We start from the raw sequence: 20,194 nt of genomic DNA, 5'->3' as shown, positions 1-20,194 counted from the left end.
CTCCACTTCTATGATACAACGTAAATAAATACATAACTGTAGTTTTTTTGAAAACAGTTTTATTGTTACATCGTTGTTAGTTGTTTATTTGAAAATATTTAAATATTTTATTAATTTATATATAACAGCACCTAAGAAAAAAAACTAATCCTATGATTTGTATGGCCCAAAGTTGTTCGTAGGTTCAGTATTCACAAAGGATTCAAAACGAAATCAATTAATTAAATGAAAAAATATGTGAACTCTGTGTTAGCCCTGTAATAGCCTGGCGACTGGTGGGTCCAGTGTGTACCCAGTCTCTGCCCCATGAGAGCTGAGAGAGGCGACAACGAGCATTTCAAACTTCCTCTGACATTAACATCAGGAGAAAAACTGCACCAGGAGCTTCTTTTCATTGACTTCTCTGTCTGCAGCTCCTTCTTCATTACTTCCATGAACATTTCGTATACACATATAGCACCAACTAATCCAAATCAACAGTAAATAGCCCGAAACTTCTTAGAACTTCATCTGAACGTTTTCTTGGTTATTCTCTTCCCCATGAACAAATAAAACCATTAAATGTGTCTGAATTTCACAAACAACAATTGTTAGTTTAAAATAGTATCACAAACATGTCATTTAAATCTAATTTACATACATTTGTGTTCTTCAGTGCAACTATTTTTGTAAAGTCAAGTAACACGCTCATTTCTATCATATGTATCTCAGGGTCACCACCTGAAAACCCCTGAAATCTAAAATAATATAAGTTTCCAATGAGGCAAGATACACAATATGTACAGTCAGAAGAGCGTGCCATCATTACAGAGCAACAAATAATCCCTTACACAGCTGGGAATGTCCAGTTTGCTGACAACTGAGTGACACTGGGCTCCTAAATGCTGACGTAAAGCACACCGACAGAGATGCTGCAGAGAGCGAGGCTGAGCACTTCGCTGACGCACCAACTGGAAGAAAGACCGATGCTCCTGAGGCAGGGAGGTAGAAACAGAAACACTACAGTGCTGAAGGTAAACAAGCAGAGGAGAGTAGATTTAACACTGCGGAGAGCTCACCTCATATATCTCAGCAGACACAGCATCCATCCATTCACAGGGCGGGAGGTGGGGGTACGAGTTCAGCAGCACCTCGACAGTGGCCAGGGAGAGCACACACTGCTTCAGCATCTGCAAATAAAACACTGCTTGTAAAATTTGACAGTAACTAATTAATCATTCAATAGCTTATTACATTTAAGTGATGTTATTTTGGTAATAAAACATGTTACTTTATGAATTTTATGTCATATGGTACCAATAACTATTACATGCTGATGACACTGGTGTCACAGTCCATGTTTTTTGCTGTGTATTTGTTAAGTTTTTGTTTCCTGTTTTGATTTAAATGACGTTTTTCTCATTCTGCACATTTTTCCAGAGTCTCCTGTGTTTCTTTGACTTCCTCTGTTTTGTCTGTGCTTTAGTTTTCTTGTCTTCCTAATCTGTTCCAGCCCTGGGCCATGCCCGGCCTCGCATCCTATGACAGCTGAGAGACGCTCTATTAAAGATTCACCTCTTCTCTATTTCACCTGCTTCTGCTGAGCACATTTAGGTCCCATCTACAACTGACACATAAGGGCCCCACCCACTTTATTAGGTACACTTTGCTTCTCATGTGTTGAACTCCGTTTTGCCTTCAGAAGTGCCTTAATTCTTCATCTCACAGATTCAACAAAGCACTGAATACATTCAGTGGAGAATTTGGTCCATGTAGAAATGATGACACGATGCAGTTGCTGCAGATATGTCACCTTCACATCCACCACGTCCCAGAAGTTCTCTATTGGATTGAGATCTGGTGACTTTAAAGGCCATTTGAGTACAGTAACATCACTGTCACGTTTAAGGAGTTGATGAGTGGCAACCGGCGTGGTTTCTGCCGCTGGAGCTCATGGGTGTCCAACTCCAGGCCTCAAGGGCCAGTCTCCTGCAGGTTTTAGATGTGTCCTTGATCCAACACAGCTGATTTAAATGGCTAAATTGCCTCCTCAACATGTCTTGAAGTTGTCCAGAGGGCTGGTAATGAACTAATCATTTGATTCAGGTGTGTTGACTTAGGGTAATATTTAAAACCAGGACCTTGAGCCTGGAGCTGGACACCCCTACTCGAGCCCATCTGCTTCATGGTTTGATCTGTTATGCATTTACAGATACTCGTCTGCACACCTTGGTTGTAACAGGTGGTTATTTGAGTTTCTCGATTACCTGGTTTCCATCAGCTCTTCTGAGCTATGACATAAATGAGATATTTTCTCCCACAAAACTGATGCTCACTGGATATTTTCTCTTTTTCAGATCATTTTCTGTAAACACTAGAAATGGTTGTGTGAGATGAACGGTTTTGGAAGCATCAGACCACACTGGCACCAACAATCACGCCACCTTCAAAGTAATTTAAATCACCTTTCTTCCCCATTCTGTTTGAACTCTAGCATTTTTACCATGTCTTCATGCGTAAATGCACTAAGTTGCTGATGATTAGACATTTGCATTCTTAAACAGGTATACCTAATAAAGTGGCAGGTGTATTTATATAATTGTTCACACTATATCAAATATTTGATCTTGTGAAGGTTTCATCACTAATCACTGAGTCTATTCTCAGCTCAGGCATGTCAAACATAATGAAAGTCAGAGATGTGCATAACTTTCTTTAGCAGCAATAGAGAGCCTGGTTTCACTCCTGACTTCTCATATTTGAACATAAACCATGAGCTTTCCCTAAATGAAAGAGGTAGTAAAAACGAAACTAAAGAAAGGCCGAAACAGGAAGCAAACTGCAGACTACAGCGTCTCAGCCGTCTTCTTTCAGCCAGCACACTAGCTTACTTATATGCTGTTTAAAACAAGTATTATAAACCCAACTTGCAGCTTTATAAAAGTCAGGATTTCTTGAAATGGAGAGAAAGACTTAATTTGAATAAAAAGGACATATTGACATTATTCCTTTTTTCCATGTTCACTTTTTGCTTTTTACGTTCTCACTAACTTTGTTGGTTTTGTCTAATTTTAAAGTGTTTACATTTTTTTTATTTACATATTTTGTTGCAGATTTACAAAAATGTAGATAGACCCCCCCCATCTAATATTTCATAATGTTTTTTTCTTGTTTGTTTCTACTCTTCAGACTTTGACATGTATTAATATTTCATTTAAAGATTGTTTTGTTTTTTTACAATCCCTGATGTAGTGTTTATCTAAGCCTTACGTATTTTGAAATTGTTGCCTCATGAAGTTTCATCACCACACTGACAGCACTGGCATGGAGTCAGTGTTGTCAGTGTGCGCGCATTAGATAACACTACAATTTACATGCAGCAGTTCTCACATTCCCTCACAGCATGGCTGTTTGATCAAACCTTTGGTGAAACAGGCTTAGCTCCGTGGTTCAGAAGTGATCGTGCAATTGCTTCAGGTTGCTGGTCCGGGAAATCTTCTACCACCTTAAAAACCAAACAGAAAAGTTTTTATCCGAATGCTCAAACTTAAAAATGTGTTTCTGTGTTTGCAATGCTAAATAGTACTTTGTTGCTCTTATACATAGCATCTGCTACCTGCAGCAAACAGTCCATGGCTGTGTATCCTGCACAGTTGGTGACATCAGCCTTGGCCCCATGCTGCAGGAGGAGGTCTACAATCCTGGGGCAGCAGTTTGCACAGGCGTTGTGCAGTGGAGTGTGCTGCTTCCTGCCTGCAGTTCGAGCATCGGCTCCTGCGTCCAGAAGCTTCTGAACCACACGAAGATAGCGTCCGGCCTCAGATGGTCTCTCGGCTCCGGAGCATGCAGCGTTCAGAGGGGTCTCGCCCTCTCGATTTGTGGCTAACACATCAGCTCCGTGGCTAAGAAAGAGCTGGACGTGCTCTTCGAGGCCTCGCCGAGCAGCCACATGCAGAGGTGTGAGTCTCGACTCCCTGGTCCTCACATTGACCTCTGCACCTCCTTCTAAAAGCAGCTCAGCGCAGCTTTAAAGAATAGTACATTTACTGGTCACGACATGCACAATATCTACATTCAGTCCATAAGAAATCCATCTCCCTCAGATATTTTTCATAATATCTCAGAAATGTTTTTTTTCCTGGCTCACTAGATTTGTATTATTACATTACATTCTATTAAACTACGTTGGTTTTTTTTTGTTGTTGTTTTTTTACCGCAGTTGAGAAAATAGCCTTTAAAGGACATTTTTCATATAAGACAAGATTAATATAAAGCTTTGCTTCAGCTACTCCTTGGCAACAATACCCTCTGCTGAATATTTCTGCTTAAGCACAATAAGAATAAAGTCGTCAGCTTTTTTAGCACTTACTGGAATGACTGGGCAGAGGTACAGAGGTGAAGAGGGGCACTGCCATCTGCAGCCAACAGATCAGGCTCTGCTCCATGAGAGAGCAGCAGCTGGACACAAATAGAATGGCCACCTATGCAGGCATCGTGGAGGGCTGTGTTGCCTCCAGGGTCAGCGTTCACCTCCGCCTCACGAAACAGCAGCTCCTCCACACATGCTGTGTGTCCTCTGCTGGCAGCCAGACGTAAGGCTGAGGTCTGTTTCACCGTGGAGCTCATGGTCCACATGCCTGGCGGAAGAAGGAAAAGGGAGTTCATTCAATTAAAGCGTTTATAGAAGATTAAAAGATAGAGATCTGTAAAGTCATACCCATCTCTGGAGCCCACACCATCTCCTCATGCACCGTCTCCATCAAGGCATTGACCATAGCAGGGTCCTTCAGCACTGCATACACTCCTTTCATGTCCCCGCACATGAAGGTGTTGTGGACGGCAGTGTCTCTGCACTTCACCTGGGGCGGAGGGGCCCTGACTTCCTGGAGCCGCTGCTGACGGGGAGGAGGCCTTGGGGCCCGAGGCAAAGGCGCTCTAGTCATGGCTCTCCTGTGAGCCAGTGCCCGCCGTGCATCCTCCCATTCCTGAAACGCCTGCTCCAGTCTCAGAGAGCGCAGTGAAGTAGAGGTAAATGGGAATGTGTCCTTTGACATGGGGCCTTAAAGTCAAAACACAGGTTTAAAAGTACTGATTTCATGCCATTTTCCAGTTTTATCACAGCAGAACATTAACACATTCACCCCGCTAAAGCCAGCCTCTGAAGCACTGGGAAGTACTGTTTACTGAAAATAGCAACATGCAGCATTTACTCACCCTTTAATGGAACAGCTGTGAGTGACAGGAGTCCAAGCAGAGGTCAACTAAATACTTTCACAGCTAGAATCAGGTTCATTTCCCTTTGAAATTAAACTATTATGAAGCGATTTCCAAATTAAATGCCCTTCCGTGGTGGCTACAGTCACAAGATTGTTGCACAAGTTCAGCACTGAATATTAATAGATCAGAACGTAAGCTGATACTAAGTGTTTCCACAGCGACCACTAGATGACAGTATCGACCCAGCATTTAGCTCTATTGCGGTCATGAACGCCAAAGAGCATAGAAGTATCAAGATAATCTATAGAAATCAACGAGGAAGGCCACGTGATCACAACTTTAAAAAGTGAGTAAATTCATAGCGTCCCGAAATTCACGTAAGGGAAAGGTGGTAAGAAGAAAAGCCAATTTGGAGTTTATTACGAATAAACTTGATAGCTTTCACAACTACGACAGCTGTCTACCTGAACATCTACTGCTCACGAGTAAAAAAAAAAGAAAATGTTTTGCTCTCTCAGAGATGATACTAGCTCGTCTGGGAGACATTACAAAATTGCTAAAGAATTTTGTCTTTTAAGAAAAAAGAGTATTTGCGTGAATCGGTTATTTTTATTAGTAAGATAGGTTTGTTATTAACCACGCCGTAGCGTCGCTAAACTTGGAACAAAAACGGAGCTACATCTAATGGGAATGGGGATTGAATCATCTCGCTTCACTTCAACCTCCTTTGTAAAAACATTCCTTACGTCATCACGTCGTGTTTGAACGTGGCGGCGCGATACCAAGCAGTACAGCCCAGATAAACTTTACCTGTAGCTAGCAAGCTAGTCTCACTTAACTGTAGTTAAAAAGGAAAAGAAATAGCAGAGATCATATTTGTAAGCCGGCATTAAATGGCAATTAATGTCTTACAAAGTCTGGTATATTTGTTCAAAGTGATCAACAACGGTTTTTTATCGCGATAGCCCATGACTGCAATGGTAAGTCCAGCAAACTGAACGCAGCTGAGGCTAACTAAGCTAATACACGTTAAGTAGCTCAAATGTGTGGCATGTTTTCGAGTTTACCAGGACATATTATTACTATTATTATTATTATTGACATTTATTGGTACTCGTGCTGTGTTTTATTGTTGTGTTTGTGTTACAGACCTGTAAATTAAGTGGCCTTTTCAGCATTGGCGAGGACTTTGAAGATGAGGTAATAATCAGTAAATATAATAACACCTGATTTTATTTAACTGTCGTTTCAGGCTGCTTTCTGTCACATAATGGTCCTCCTGTTCCCTCGTAATCCCACTGTGTGTGTGTGTGTGTGTGTGTGTGTGTGTGTGTGTGTGTGTGTGTGTGTGTGTGTGCGCGCGCGTTTCCCAGGACCTGCTCGAGACAGACTGGGCTTCCTGCTCCGTGTCTGGACCAGCCAATGTGGCAGCTGCTGTGTCATCCTGTGCTCTGCGTGCCTCCTCTGTTACTCACAGAGAGCCGGAGAAAATTTGCCTCCAGCAAACTGGAGAGAGATCAGCTGCCCCGTGCAATGGCACAGCATCAGAGAGCAGCACGCACACTACTGCTACGGGACAAACTGTTGCTTTGGGGTTGAGACGGCTCTCATCTTCCTCTCATTCCCGCTCTCCTCTCCCTACTCCTTCTCCCACGTTGAATAACTCTGAGCCAAATCGGGCAACACAACAGAGTCACGCTCACGCTAAGGGGCTGCCAAAGCCCTGTGTGGCTCAGGATGACTTTGATGACTGGGATGTTGACCTAGCAGACCTGGAGGAATGTGATGGCCAAATGGGACGGATGCCTGAACCTCCTGCTCCACGTGCACCCACAGTAGAGCCTCCAGCCAAAATGCTGCGACCCTCGACCTGTGGACAGACTCAGACACTACCTGTTCGGACAGTGAGGGAGCTTAGCGCCGCATCCAAGACTTCTAGCTCCACTGGTCACAATTTGGCTCCTTTTCCACCTGTCCAACATCCAAATCCATGTCCTGCTTTCCCATTAGCCCCTCCACAGAAGTCTGACGTTTTCCGTGGCTTCACTGCAACTTCTCCAGCCCTGAGCTCTTTTTCCAGGACGGTTAACAAACCTCAGCAGCCACAGAAAACATGTACAACTCCAAGACCCTCCTCTCAGCCCCGCAACCTCTTTGATACAGTCTCCCCGGCACCTCCTTCCTCCCCCTCTCCCTCTGTGAACTCTCATCCTCTTCACACGCCAGTACTCACCAATCGCCTGGTCCAGCTAGTCTCTGCCTCCAATAAGCTTCCCAAGAAGAGGCCTCGCTCAGAGCCACGCCAGCCCAGGACCCGGCGCTTCCCTGGTCCAGCTGGGCTTCTGCCACAGCAGGTTGGTCTCATGTGATGCTGATGCACTCTCTCCTAATCTGGCTTTCTGCAAATGAAAGCACAAGCACGGTCAAGCCAAGGCAAAGATGCCTGAGTAGAACTCAGAAAGAAAATGAATTAGTTATGTGTTCTGTTTTGGGTTTTTTTTGTTTTTATTTCCCACCTTGCTGGCATATAGTGATTTAAATTTCCTCTCTCAGCCTCAGGGTCAGAACCTGGATGAGATTGTGGTTTCTGTTCCTCAGACTCCTGCCCATGGGGCTGTGGCTCGACTACCAAGTCAGGTAAATAAAGCAGGTTTTTTTTTTTTTCCATCTTTTCTATCACTGTTGCACCTTCAAAAGCAGACGAGATTACAGAAAAGGCTTGAAAATGCCAGGTGTCCACACGGTGTGAGGCCAGTAAATCATGAACAGATTTTGTATTGGCCACATGGAGGCAGCGGAAATTAATGACTAAAACAGCACTGACACCACCTTATGAGCTGAGATGGAAAAGAGCTGCCTATTTACACATCCAGCTTGTTAATAGTCCCCTGATGTCAAGTGCAGTATTCTCTCACTTTTGCTCTCCTGAAGGAAACATCTGGCACATCAGCTGCTTAATGCTCCACTCTGTTCAACAGCTAGTCTACGTAGGACGAGTAGCTGCCTGCCAATTTGTGCATTGTTTGTACAGGATGCAGTACTCTACATAACACTATATACAGTTATTTGTGTGAAATATTAATTAGAGCCACTTGGAAGAACCAGCAAAGGTTAAGAATTCCATTTATAGTGTCGCTGTATGTTTGTGGGTGTAAAAACTTTATGTTAAAGGCTTCCAGCTCACAGACTGAGGAAGAAGAGTTCAGTGGCGGTGCCTGGGCAGCGATGAAGATGGAGATGGGATTGGATGAGAGGCATCCATCATGTTTCCTGCACTCCTACAGTGTGGTCATGGTGCTTCGCAAGGTGAGCTGACAACGTCGTTACACAAATGGAGAAGAAGTCCCACTCGTACTGTTTATTCAAGCGCTGTCTAATATTTAGGTCAAGCCTCTTTACAAGTTATGTGTCTTCACACCACAACGGCCCGTTTGCCGCCGTTGGAGGTCTATTGGCATAATCAGGACAAATGACGGCGCTGTCCTGGAGGTGTTGTGTAATTATAAACAGTACGATCGCTCATCAGTCACACTAATGGGGACTCTGCTGTCGCTCTCCTGTAGCTGTGTGTGAAGGGCCGCCAGTGTGAAGTAGCTTTGAGTGGCAGTCATTTTGAAACCTTACACGGTGGTTTCTGCTGTGTTTGCTTGTCACTGGCTCCATTTAACAGGAGCAGAGTCGGTGGCAGGACGCTGGATAAGCTCGCTCAGGTTAAGCCGTTGACGTGAATGTCAGCTTCCCCAAATCCTTGTTTTTCGTGAATAAACAAATGACCACACTGCCTCAATGTGTTCTAACAAATGCAGTGTAAAGAAAGGTTGATCTCAAGAGGAAATCCTGCTCACTGCTGTGTATTTACTTCCATCAGTATATCTTCGTAACACCAGATTTGTGTCGAGGGTTAATTTAAAAACTGAGGTTAATCAGTAGGTTGGTATACTGGAGAAGATTTGATATCATTTGTAAAGTTTCTTTCAAAGCATCAGGTTATCATAGATTATCGGAATGACTGAACACTTACAGTTTATCTAAAGTAAATAAGGCTGGGTTTTTAATCCCGTGCAAACACTTGCAGACAGCTGTGGACATCACAGATGATTAGTTGTTCCTATTCCACTTGAGGGACGCTTGCACAGCTGGCGACCTTGCAGTTTTGGCACATTGGAGGGCACATGGATGTCCACATGAAGAGATTCAAACAGACCCTCGCATTCTAGTTGATGTCAAAAGTATTACACCCACATGAGGCACTTTTAAGCAACTCCAAATCCTGTACCTTCAGCACTTGCGTAAAAGACAACATGTGGCTTTGCACAGAAGTCAAACCCCTCCTGGACAATATGATGCCATATTTTCACCCAGTCACAGTGCACTTTGCACTCTCTTTACGGCAGTGCTGCGAATTAAAGCGAATGTGGTTTAAATTCAACACCACGCTGCATCAGCAACACTGACGTTTTTAAACTGGCCGTCACTGAGAGAAGGAAGGCTGCAAATATACTCGGGCTTTCTCTTGCTTTGTGCTCACAGCCACCAAAACATCAGAGGCCACACTCAAACAAGGTAAAAAACAATAATTCTGTCCATTTGCGAGGCATCCTGGCTGGCCGTTTACGGTGCCAAGTCCCCAGCCGCCTCCCAGAAACCAACCTTCATGTTTATGTCCCTGTAAATTTTAAATTGCACATCCTACAGCTGCAGGTAGTCCACTGCCAAAATAAAATTTCCTCCATGCTGTTATATTGCAGAAGCATTTTGTTGGATAAACAAGCGTAATTCTGCCCCAGAACCTCAAAAGATGATTTTTTTTTTTTTTTATTCATTTATGTTTTTTTTTTTTTTATCTTTGTGGGAGACGAGCGTATTCTTGATTTGTGTGCACAGCCAGCAGTTGTCTGGGCTTGCACTTGCCCACTGTACTACCAGCCAATCAGCCCAGCTAGACCTCCGGTCCTCCGGCTCTTCCCATCGAAAATGTAATAAATAGTGCAGGTGGTAGGCTCTTATGTGAAAAGCCCATTATCCCTGATGTGCTGATAGATTTAGAGCTTAAATTTGAAGATTTAGAAAAAAAATCTGAAGTTGCACACAAGAGTTATTAAAATTCAGTATCCAATTGGAGCACAGAACATGTGTTTACACAATTAAAAACAAGCAAACAGTTGATTCGGTTATTTTCTTATAATACTAACATTAAATATATATGTGAGTAAAATGTGTGCCATGAAATCAGACTGTCATCACACAATCCTCAGCTGAATTATTTAGCTTCCATGTTTTCCTTAACACTAAATCGAGTTCTGTTTTCTACTGTATTCAACATAGAAATGCTTCAGACCCATTTTACAAGAAAGAATTAGATATTTTTGCTTGAACCATTACTAAAAAGATGAATGATCAACTTTGTTATATTTAATCTGTTAATCCATGAATTATTTAGAAATATTGTTAGCAAAAGTTATCGTGTGTGTGTGTGTGTCTGTGTGTGTATTTTCCCTCTTCTTGTTAGGCTGCGCTGAAACAGCTGGTCAGAAATAAAGTTCCAAACATGGCTGTGCTTCTGAAGAGCATCGTCCACACGCATGCTGATGCCAAGGCAGTGTTTAAGGACCCGACAGGTAACAGACAAACCCAGACACACTCAGTCTTAAAATAAATATGATGATTCATTGTGAGTCGATTACAATGCTCGACTCTAGTAGAGCCTCAAAGAAAACTTCGGTAGGGAAAAGAAAGAGGAAAGCGTGTTAACTAGTGCTGAACCATGGGAGCAGAGGAGCTGCGAGCTTTTTCCTGCACATTTGACATTTGCTCACTGGGAGCTCGCCTGATTGAGCTCCACGAGGTACGAGAGCAAAGTTCAGCTATTGTAACACGCTTGATTGCGTGCACACATACACACATGTACACACACCCCGTCTTGCCCAAACAGCAGGACGCCTCTTTCTTCCCACCGCTCGTTTCCTCTCCCGCTCTTTCTTAAACCTTTCCCCCCACTTTTGTCTGCTGCACCTCTAAGCTGAGTCGGTTGCCATGGCCCCCAGAGAGCAGCCACATGAGGTGAACTGATTATCATCACTCAGGAGTGGATGTTGCTCTCAACACCGGACTTAAGTGCTTATTAGTGATTCAATTGCCACAGATTGGCATCAGTAGTGGGCGGGTATTAAGTGCTTCTGACACCACAAGAAACTGTTTGCTTAGTCATGTGACCCTGACCTGCTGGAAGGTTCTTTGCTTTTTACCCAGCAGACAGTGTTATCTGAGAAGCTGCTAACAGCGCACGCTTAACATCCACTAGTGCTGGGGGAAAAAAAACAAGCTGAGGAGAAATTAATCAACATATTAGTATCTTAATCATTTATCATTAACAAAAAATTTTGGGCTTTCATCATAATGTGTGTGTATGTATAAGTATGAAAAATGGGGATTCAAACACTTGCTTCTGGTGAGTGATGAACTCTTTCATGTCGCTGCCGATCCCTCGAGCCTCCATTTGTGGACTTTTTGCAGTTTAAAATGGGTAAAATATTCCTAATGTGTACATAAACACGACTCGGTGCGTATGACAGCAGTCTGGTGGTGGAAAAAAACGGAAACACGGATCTTTAGATCACGTTCTTGACAGCAGAGTCTGCTGTGGATTTAGGTGTCATTCTGAGCTTCAGGAAAGTTTTTCACTATTTTCTGATATTTTTATATTTGTATGAAAACAGAAGAACCATATCTGGGAGATGCTGATGAGGATCTTTAGATGCAGCTTAGCTGTCTAATAAACATGCAGTTTTATTCTTATGAGTTTGAAGAAGGAAGCTGTGGTGTTAAAAGGTTTTTATTCCAGGCTTGTTCTGAAGCTCTCAATACAATCTCGGATTTATTCAGAGTGACACACTGTTCATATTCTTTTTTTTTTTTTGGCTTTCCTGTTGTGTTTTTGATTTTGTTTTTTTGCCCAAACCGTTACACTAAATATGTCAGAGAGTTTATGGAAATGTGTGCAAAATGCTGCTGTCTCTGGTTTCTTTTGGAAATTTCCGTCAAACGTGAATATTTGAATCCTCTTGGGTTTGAATATTTACCCGGAATAATCACATCACAAAGTGTGGAAAAAGCTTTCCTACATTGTTAGAAATGTGGATTGGCTTGCAAAACTTTGGGTTACTGTGAATAGCTAGGCATGTAAAATGTGACCTGATTCTTCCATTTATTTATTTACATTTATTTTTTATTTTTTTAAATTTCACACTCAGTTTCCTGTTTTAGTTTCAAAATGGCCAAAAAAAGGCCCAAAGCAAATTATGGGGCATCCTAGATGGTCGACTCTTAATAATGTCCTTTGGTGTGCATCACGGCATGGAGAGACTTTTGGTAGAGACCTTTCTCTCTGTTGCTACTGCAGAAGGCATCTGTGCTTATGATTGTCTGTTTTTGTCCTGAGTTTTGTTTGTTTTTTACAGAGATTATGATATTTTTTGTCTTCAGATTTTGCTGGTAATGAGTATAATCCAGTCTTGCTTTTGCTAAGGAAACTTTTCCAAGTGCTACTCGCTGCTGCACCCACCCTTTCTACGCCTCGTTTCAACTTCATTAGTCAAATTTTTGGTTCCTAAATGAACCAAATGAACATCTAAAATGCTTTTAGATGTTCATTTGCAAAATTTCAACTATTTTTCAGACAAAGGAGTCTGCTGTGTCTTCCCCAAGGTCTTTTGGTGTCACATGGTGATTTTGATATGAATTTCTTGTAATTAACATCAACTTGACCTTGATCTATTAACTGCTGGCTCTTTATGAACTGAAGAAACGGCTAAATGAATACACTTTGCTGTCATTTTGGAGCCTTCTCCTGCTTTGTCGGCATGAATTATTTTAACTTTCAGTGCTAGGCAGCTGGAGCTCGTAGCTAATGATTGCTGGGTCAAGGTTTCAGAGTTGGCAGAGCTGGTCGAGTTGGCAAGCAGAGTATTCATAAATCCTGCAAATTTGGATCACTTGAGGGGTTTACGGAGTTTCCTGTGGCTCAAGATACTTTTTACCTGTCTGAATTACTGCTGAACACACAAACTGCTCAGGAGCCGGTTATGTTCCAAGTTTCACTTTAAAATTGAGTACAAGTGCAGTGTTTTCACTGATTGTTTTATTTACAGCCTGTTTTAAGCGCATTATAGATTCTCTGCTTTCCAAAGATGTTTTATATGTGCACATTGTTAAGTTGCACCTTAGTAAAACCATTGAATGAAACGCTAATTGTGCATTAAATTCTCACAAGACTGTATTCGTTAATCTGCTGTCGAGTTTCTTTAACACTGCTGGAACGGCCACTATTAGAATTATATTTATTTTTACCTGGTGCTAAATCTCTGGTCTTCAGTATCATCTTAACTGCAACAGTGTTGCATTTTACTGTTATTTTTTTTTAATGTTCTTTATCTATTTATCATCACCTGATAAGCTCTCTGATTGTAGTAGGGACGCTCATAGGGATCGTTTTGTGGATAAGAGTCGTGATGTATGTAATGCCCGGTTTTATGAGAGCGTCACACAGGGCGGGAAGCAGAAAGCCTGGCGTAACAGTGAAAGGTTTTAGGTTTTGTTGAGCCAGCTACAGCAAAGAAAGCCTGGCTGTGTTGAATTTCCCTTGGAGTAATACTCCTTTGGGTATTATATAATCTGGTAGCAGCAGATTAAAAGGAATCTTTCATCTTTACCTTTATGCTGTTTGGGGGTCAGTTTGTCTTCTAATCAAATGTGAATAGAAGGAAAAGAAATTCTGACTGGTATCTTTTTGTGAATTCTCCATGTTTTCTTCTTATCTTGTGCAAATGTGCACACTCACATGCACATTAAAGTGAGAGCTTTCATGCCATTTCATTGAATTATCAGACTTTTTGGTGGTTGCCTGTCCAGAAAATAAAAAAAATTATTGCTAGATTAATAAAAAAAGAAGGTAAATAATGAAGCGTTTCATACATTTTGATCATAAAATGCAGATTATGGATAAAAACATTTGTATTCAAGAAGGAAAGTGAAAAAGTGAGGATGTGTTTATGCAGCTAAAATGTATCTTTTGTGAGAAGTTATGAGTAGTTGTGTGTGTTTAAATGTTTTTTGTACTTCTTTATAATGCTTTGGACTGAAGGGGAGATTCAGGGAACTATTCATCGGCGTCTTTTAGAGGACAGAGCAGAGGAGCTTAAGGTCGGGGCTGTGCTGCTGCTCAAACAAGTAAGGCATACCGCCCACAATCGTATAACTATAGTGTTGTATCTGAGTTATACAGTGGTTACAAATCAGTTTCTTACTTCTGTGAACAGGTGGGTGTGTTTTCCCCCTCCCATCGTAACCATTACCTGAATGTAACTTCCAATAACCTGCTGAGGATCTACGCTGCTGATGGAGTCAGTCTGACCTCCACTCAGCTTCCCCCTCTGGTCCTGGTGAGCAGGATGGCTGCTGCTGAAAATAAGATTAGCACGTCTACATTCCAAGAAATACAAAAACATATTTACTTTTTTTCTTTTTAGATATATGTCCTGTCAACCTGTCATCAGTCCCTTTGAAACATATTCATTCTTTTCTAGGAGCCGATGTTGCTGTCACCCACTCAGTCTCCCGGTGTCCTTCAGGAGCCAGTTTCCTGCATGCAGCTGATGTTTGATGAAGAGGATGACGAGGGAAAAGATTGGGAAAGACACACAGAGGGAGACCCTCGAGCCCCTGTAGACAGTGGCAGAGGCTCCCTGGAGCGTGGTGGGAGCACAGCACCACAGGAGCCAAGCTGGGATGCAGGTGGGGCACATGCAGTAACACTTGCAGACAGGGAGAAAAGAGCTTAGTACAAGCAACACTTGTAGAGAAGCAGAAGAGAGATGAATTCTTCTCACATCGTGAGCTCGCCTGCTGTCGCTCTGAAATATAAGGAGTTATTTTCCGAATAAAACATTAATGATGTTTGGTCATTGGCATTTGACTGCAATTCTGAAACCCTATCAGTCATAGCCTGATTTGTTTTTAAACTGTTTTTGTTTTGTTTTTTGTTTTTTTGTCTGATGAGCAAATATTTATCTCATATCTAAAAATGATATGATGCAAAAAGGCAAGCCATGTTTAGGATTCTTAGTCCCAGAATTTTACCTCAATTTGCCTAAATGACAAACACAGTGACTGTCTTTGGAGGACAAATCCTAAGAAATCCACAGCTGAGAATTTCCATGCAGAAATGTGAAATGTTAGCATCTTAGGCTGATCAACATCTAGCTATGGTCTAAAATTCTGGAGCGCAGTCTAAAAACCAATAATAGCAATGACATCCAGTGGTCACAGGGGGTGCTGTTTGAGCTCCAGCTCCTCCCGCCCACGTGTTGAAAGAACAAACTGAATTGCTTCCAGTGGTCACAGCAGCTCACTGCCTCGATGCATGCGAGCAGGAAAACTGGATTAAAATGCTATATTCAAACTGTTTATTCTACAAATCCGTTATGATGCCGTCATGGCCTTTGATCTGGCATCACCATCAAATCACTCTTTGCATTTTGCATTTGCAGCAGCACCTAATAAAAAATGCATTGCTTTGTTTTTCATCCAACTGAGTATTAGAGCATTACAAGATAAAACCAGTACCATGTGTGTTTTTTACTTAATAACTAACCCCTGATGATTGTAGTTGAAAAATTGCAATCATTGCTGTTTTGTTTTTGTTTAATCAAATGTCTGAGGCATTAAAATACTGTCTCATGTGCTGACCTGTGTGTTTGTTGCACAGATGATGACCTGGATGAACTGCTGGGAGAATTGCCCGAGGATGCCTGCAGCCTATGATGGAAACTTCACATGAAACTTTACAGACTGTCTCCCAGGACTTGCATTATGACTGACTCACCTTGCACTTCTACCCTCATTTTCCTTTTGAGTCACCTTCTAAACACCGAAATACTGGTGAAACGATGTACATGTTGTTTACTCAAAACTGTTTCAGATCTGTTTATAAATACAAACAGAGAATAGTCTTGAATTAATTTGTTGTAAGTGTGCCGATGCTTTGTATCACCGATAATTGATAAGTTGCTCGTTAGTTCCAAAAATCTGCCTCTTTTGATTTCATCTACACATCCTGTGTTCTTGTAGCGACTTTGAGCCTCTTCTATGTGCGTATTAGAGATGTTTCCCTTTTTGTTTCATTCTTATTCATTGTACCTGCTCCACTGACCTTGAAATGGAAGACTAATCTACACAGCATTGATTTACTAATTATGCAAAATGAAACCAAGGTGAGGCTGCGGCTGTTTTCCAGTTAGTTTTCAGTTTCAAAGTGGACTGGATGATTTTTTTTTACGCTGCTTGTTTACGGTGCATTAAGAGGTGTATCAGAGGTTTTTGGCTTGGGATTGCGAGAGGTAGTCTGAGTCCCATGTGGTTTCCTGACCTAAGCAGTGTTTACCCAACTGTGCAGTGCATCAGGGTGGAGTCGTACTGTGACTAACAGGCTAATATGGTGGCTTTCCCGACATCTCCTCCTCAGATCCAGACTTCTTCAGCACTCCTGCCTGAGTATAACAGATTCAGGTTAATCCTCATCCTCGTTCTCATTTTGAGTATGATGCAGCTGCTCAAATTGCCTGGTTTAAGTTGAAAAGCGAGAGGGAGAGAGAGAACAGGGATGATGAAATGGGTTGTATTTGCAGTTTTTCAACTTAGCCGTGTGGCTTAAATAAGTACATTTACAGTGCAGTCTAAGTATTTGGACAGTTACACATGATCTGTTTGCACTCTGTTTCTGCACGTTGGATTTGTAATGGGCCAGTAAATGAGAGGAGAGAGTAATGATTTTCAGTGTAAATGTAAGGCTGATTACATTGTAGCCTGTCACTGCCCTTATGGATTAACTGATGTTTCTATCCAGACGTGATGTCCTCCTTCGATTCATTTATACTGACTTTATAAGGCAGGTTTGAGAGTGTGATCAGCGGCTCATCCAGAATAAACAGTGTCCTTTCTAGAAAGTAATCATACTGTTCAGCTTTTTGCTTTTAAATTGTTATATTGCCATTGCTGAGTATTGATCTAAAACCCTTAAACTCAGTTTGAAAACTCAGTCACCACTAAAAATATAAAACCCATTGATTCATTTAAATGTAAATAAGCATATTTGAGTAAGTCAAATTTCATTTAGGGTCTTTAAGATCAGCAGCACAAAGCGCTTCATGACAAAAATGCCAGAAAGTTCTGCAAAAGCACGTTTAAAAAGATGAGGTTTTAGCTGATATCTAAGAGATCAGTCCACAGAGCTCGGGGCTCTGTGGGGGAGAGAGTTGCAGAGTCTGGGCCACTGTTGCAAAACTCTTTGCTTTAGTTCTCAGGCTTATATGATGCATAGCCAGCAGCCCCTGATTACATGGCCTCTGGGATGATCTGGAGATGTATGCATGTAAGAGTTCACTCGTGTATGCTGGTGCTTCTCCATGCAGAGCTCTGAAAGTCAAAATCAGAATCTTAAAGTGAAATCTGAAGTTAATGGGGAGCCAGTGCAACTGAATTAGTAACAGTGTGACATGTGAGTACTAAGACTTCACCTTCGCAGTGATATTCTCTACAACCTGCATACTATTACTGTAAGGCAGTTTATACACTGTACTGTGTGTTTATGCTACCCATTCAAAGAACTATAGCTGCCAGGCTACTTTTTGAGAACCAGTCCACTGCACGTGGGTTTAATAGGACCGAATGTGTGGGTTGCAAATTTGTGAATCTGGTACACTAGCCTTTTCTACAGCCACCATCAGTGCTTTCAACGTAGGTCCTAGCAATGATATGGCACTTTCCCAGGGTCAGTTTTTTGGTACTACCAATGTTTTGTAGTGGAAATGCACAAATCTGCTTTTAAATTACGCACTGGTAGAGGGATGTGAGGGCCTTGTGTATTTCGAGTGGTTTCTTGTAGAGCTAACTGAGTGGGCTTAACGAAGAGAAACGTAACTGTTTTTGTCATTTAAATCTACAAGAAATTAAACTGGTAAACTCGAAGTACAATTATTAATTTACATTAAGGAAACATTCAGTTTTTTCAGACAACAATAGATGCATATATAGTGTACAGAGCAGGAGCGGCTGTGTGGCTTCCACGTTAGTTTCGAGCAGGGCAAAACTCAGCATAAGATCAGTGGAATAAGTAACATAACAGATTGGACTAAAGCAAGGCACATCAGGTTGTTCTCAGCTAGTGAACTCTAGCGATGGCGACAGCACAGAGAGTAGGTGCAAAAAGGAAAATGGCACCATAGTGAAATGCAAGGTCTGCTACTACAGCAGATGAATCACGAGCTATCCATGCGAGTCCGTGAGAAAACAGGCGTATGGACACATAATGTGGAGGTGTAAAAGACTGAATAAGTCTGTCCTTTAACTCTATATGCTAAGACCACAGGAGTGCAGTCTGGTTAAAAAAAAAAAAAAGCAAACAAATGCTGGCATTGAAATAGTTGACCTGCCATTATAATCTAGCCTCAAGCTTGCTGAAAAGGGATTTTAGATTAGCCTTACTTTATCCTTTAAGGTTTATTATCTTTTCTCGTTTTGGTCCAGCTTCTATAGACATTGATCACACAAATGGATTTTGAAAAGTCACATGTACTCTAAGAATCACAGGTGGGTTTAGTCCATCTGACATGATCTGTGATCCTCTGAAAGTGTACCCGGCAAATCTCTGGTATAATAAAACAACATGTAACGTATTCAGCCAGTTTCCCAGACACTGATTACCCCTGTAGACTGGAGACTTCTTCAAGAAGGTTTTTTTCCTCCTTACCATAAATCTGAGGGACACGATACCTATGGCAAAAGACTGAAGGGACTAGAAGTCCTTCTTTTGTATTATTTTAAAACCTTAATAATTCTTTGTAGCAGAAGTAGCTTTTTCTTCTTCTTGTAGAGACCGATCTGGTTAAACGTAATGGATGCCTGTCTATGAATAGGTCCTTGCTGTGGTTAACTTAAAAAAAAAAGTTTCCTTTTTTTCCCCTGTAAAATTATAGCTTCTCGGAAAGCACTTAAAATGAACCAATCCAGGGATGTAAATGCTCTTCTTACATATTCAGGGATAAGTCGTCACAAGTGAAAAGCAATCCAAGAAAAAAAAAAAAATACATTTTGAGGTCCACTGCAGTAGCTCCATATATATTGCATATGATATAAAGTATCTGCACAGATAGCAGCAAGGATTGCATTGCACTGCCTCCTTGGCAGGTCCTAGTGGACGTCATTAACCCAGTTCATGTGCTTATGAGAACAAACAAGCATCCAACACCCAGTTAAGAGCCTTGATGATAAAACTCCTGTTTGGAGGGGAACTTTGAAACTGTCGGTCTTTCTGTGTATGTGCAGGAGGAGCTGCACTTTTCCTAATCTGCACATCTACCAATTAAGATCTTCACAAATGGGGAACAGGGAGGGGGTTTATGGTTTGAGCCAGACTGCCGCTATTGCTCAGATACTGGAATAATTTGCCCTTCTACTTCAATCGCCTCTTGCCAGAGGTAATAATCAGCTGTGCCCAGTCTTGCCAAGTCTGGTACTTACTGTACACATCCTAATTATCTCCTGGTAAGAGCTTATTATTTTTCATAATCCATTAAGATAGTCAAAGTGTAATTACTCTTTCAGTCTCATCATTCATAGAGTACACGAACTGCCTAGTGACGCAAAAAATTAAAAAAAGATTTTTCTTTCTTTTCTGTCTGTGATTTGCTCTGATTTGGTATCCCAGCAGAAAAGAAAATTTTCTCATGTCTGATGTAAAGTAGTGTTAACTCTGTGAGAAAATCTGGAAAAATCCCACTGTCTTTTTTTGAAATATAATTTTCCATCTTTCATGCCGCACGATATTTGAAATGATGGGAAAATAGCCCATGAGTATCCTGTTCACTACTGTTATAGAGGTCCTCAAAGAAAGGCCATTAGATTGAAGACTAATAATAATAACAAAAGTTCAATCCAGTCAAACAGA

General features: G+C 41.6%; 2 protein-coding genes across 3 annotated transcripts; one reads left to right on the top strand and one right to left on the bottom strand.

Annotated features, from left to right (window-relative positions):
* Nucleotides 1–23: 23 nt before the first annotated feature.
* On the bottom strand, nucleotides 24–5,870 carry asb16 (ankyrin repeat and SOCS box containing 16). 2 transcript variants are annotated; one of them, XM_004552402.4, is made up of 7 exons: nucleotides 5,194–5,870; nucleotides 4,697–5,038; nucleotides 4,349–4,616; nucleotides 3,596–4,004; nucleotides 3,401–3,484; nucleotides 1,059–1,169; nucleotides 24–950 (listed from the first exon to the last, which is right to left on the bottom strand). In XM_004552402.4, exons 2-7 carry the CDS (start codon nucleotides 5,031–5,033, stop codon nucleotides 786–788), a joined length of 1,374 nt encoding a protein of 457 aa, XP_004552459.1. In that variant the 5' UTR covers nucleotides 5,034–5,038; nucleotides 5,194–5,870; the 3' UTR covers nucleotides 24–785. The 2 variants fall into 2 exon arrangements, with proteins under 2 accessions (XP_004552459.1, XP_004552458.1); XM_004552401.4 differs by having other exon boundaries at nucleotides 25–971.
* Nucleotides 5,871–5,991: 121 nt separating this feature from the next.
* hrob (homologous recombination factor with OB-fold) lies at nucleotides 5,992–18,692 on the top strand. Its single transcript, XM_004552400.4, has 10 exons — nucleotides 5,992–6,176; nucleotides 6,346–6,396; nucleotides 6,570–7,550; nucleotides 7,750–7,833; nucleotides 8,368–8,502; nucleotides 10,706–10,814; nucleotides 14,336–14,421; nucleotides 14,511–14,633; nucleotides 14,778–14,985; nucleotides 15,959–18,692. Exons 1-10 carry the CDS (start codon nucleotides 6,165–6,167, stop codon nucleotides 16,012–16,014), a joined length of 1,845 nt encoding a protein of 614 aa, XP_004552457.3. The 5' UTR covers nucleotides 5,992–6,164; the 3' UTR covers nucleotides 16,015–18,692.
* Nucleotides 18,693–20,194: the final 1,502 nt, after the last annotated feature.

Source organism: Maylandia zebra, linkage group LG4 (genome assembly GCF_041146795.1).
Source record: "Maylandia zebra isolate NMK-2024a linkage group LG4, Mzebra_GT3a, whole genome shotgun sequence".
Lineage (NCBI taxonomy): Eukaryota > Metazoa > Chordata > Actinopteri > Cichliformes > Cichlidae > Maylandia > Maylandia zebra.
This window is presented reverse-complemented; position numbering and strand designations above follow the sequence as displayed.

Bases quoted from the DNA above. Each gene is read 5' to 3' on its own strand.
- hrob (XM_004552400.4), top strand. The intron at 14,422-14,510 runs GTAAGGCATACC...TTCTGTGAACAG, and splicing joins CTGTGCTGCTGCTCAAACAA to GTGGGTGTGTTTTCCCCCTC. The intron at 14,986-15,958 runs GTGGGGCACATG...TTTGTTGCACAG, and splicing joins GGAGCCAAGCTGGGATGCAG to ATGATGACCTGGATGAACTG.
- asb16 (XM_004552401.4), bottom strand. From the start codon at position 5,033: ATGTCAAAGGACACATTCCCATTTACCTCTACTTCACTGCGCTCTCTG. The intron at 4,617-4,696 runs GTATGACTTTAC...TTCTTCCGCCAG, and splicing joins GGTGTGGGCTCCAGAGATGG to GCATGTGGACCATGAGCTCC. The intron at 972-1,058 runs GTGAGCTCTCCG...TCCCTGCCTCAG, and splicing joins TGTCTGCTGAGATATATGAG to GAGCATCGGTCTTTCTTCCA.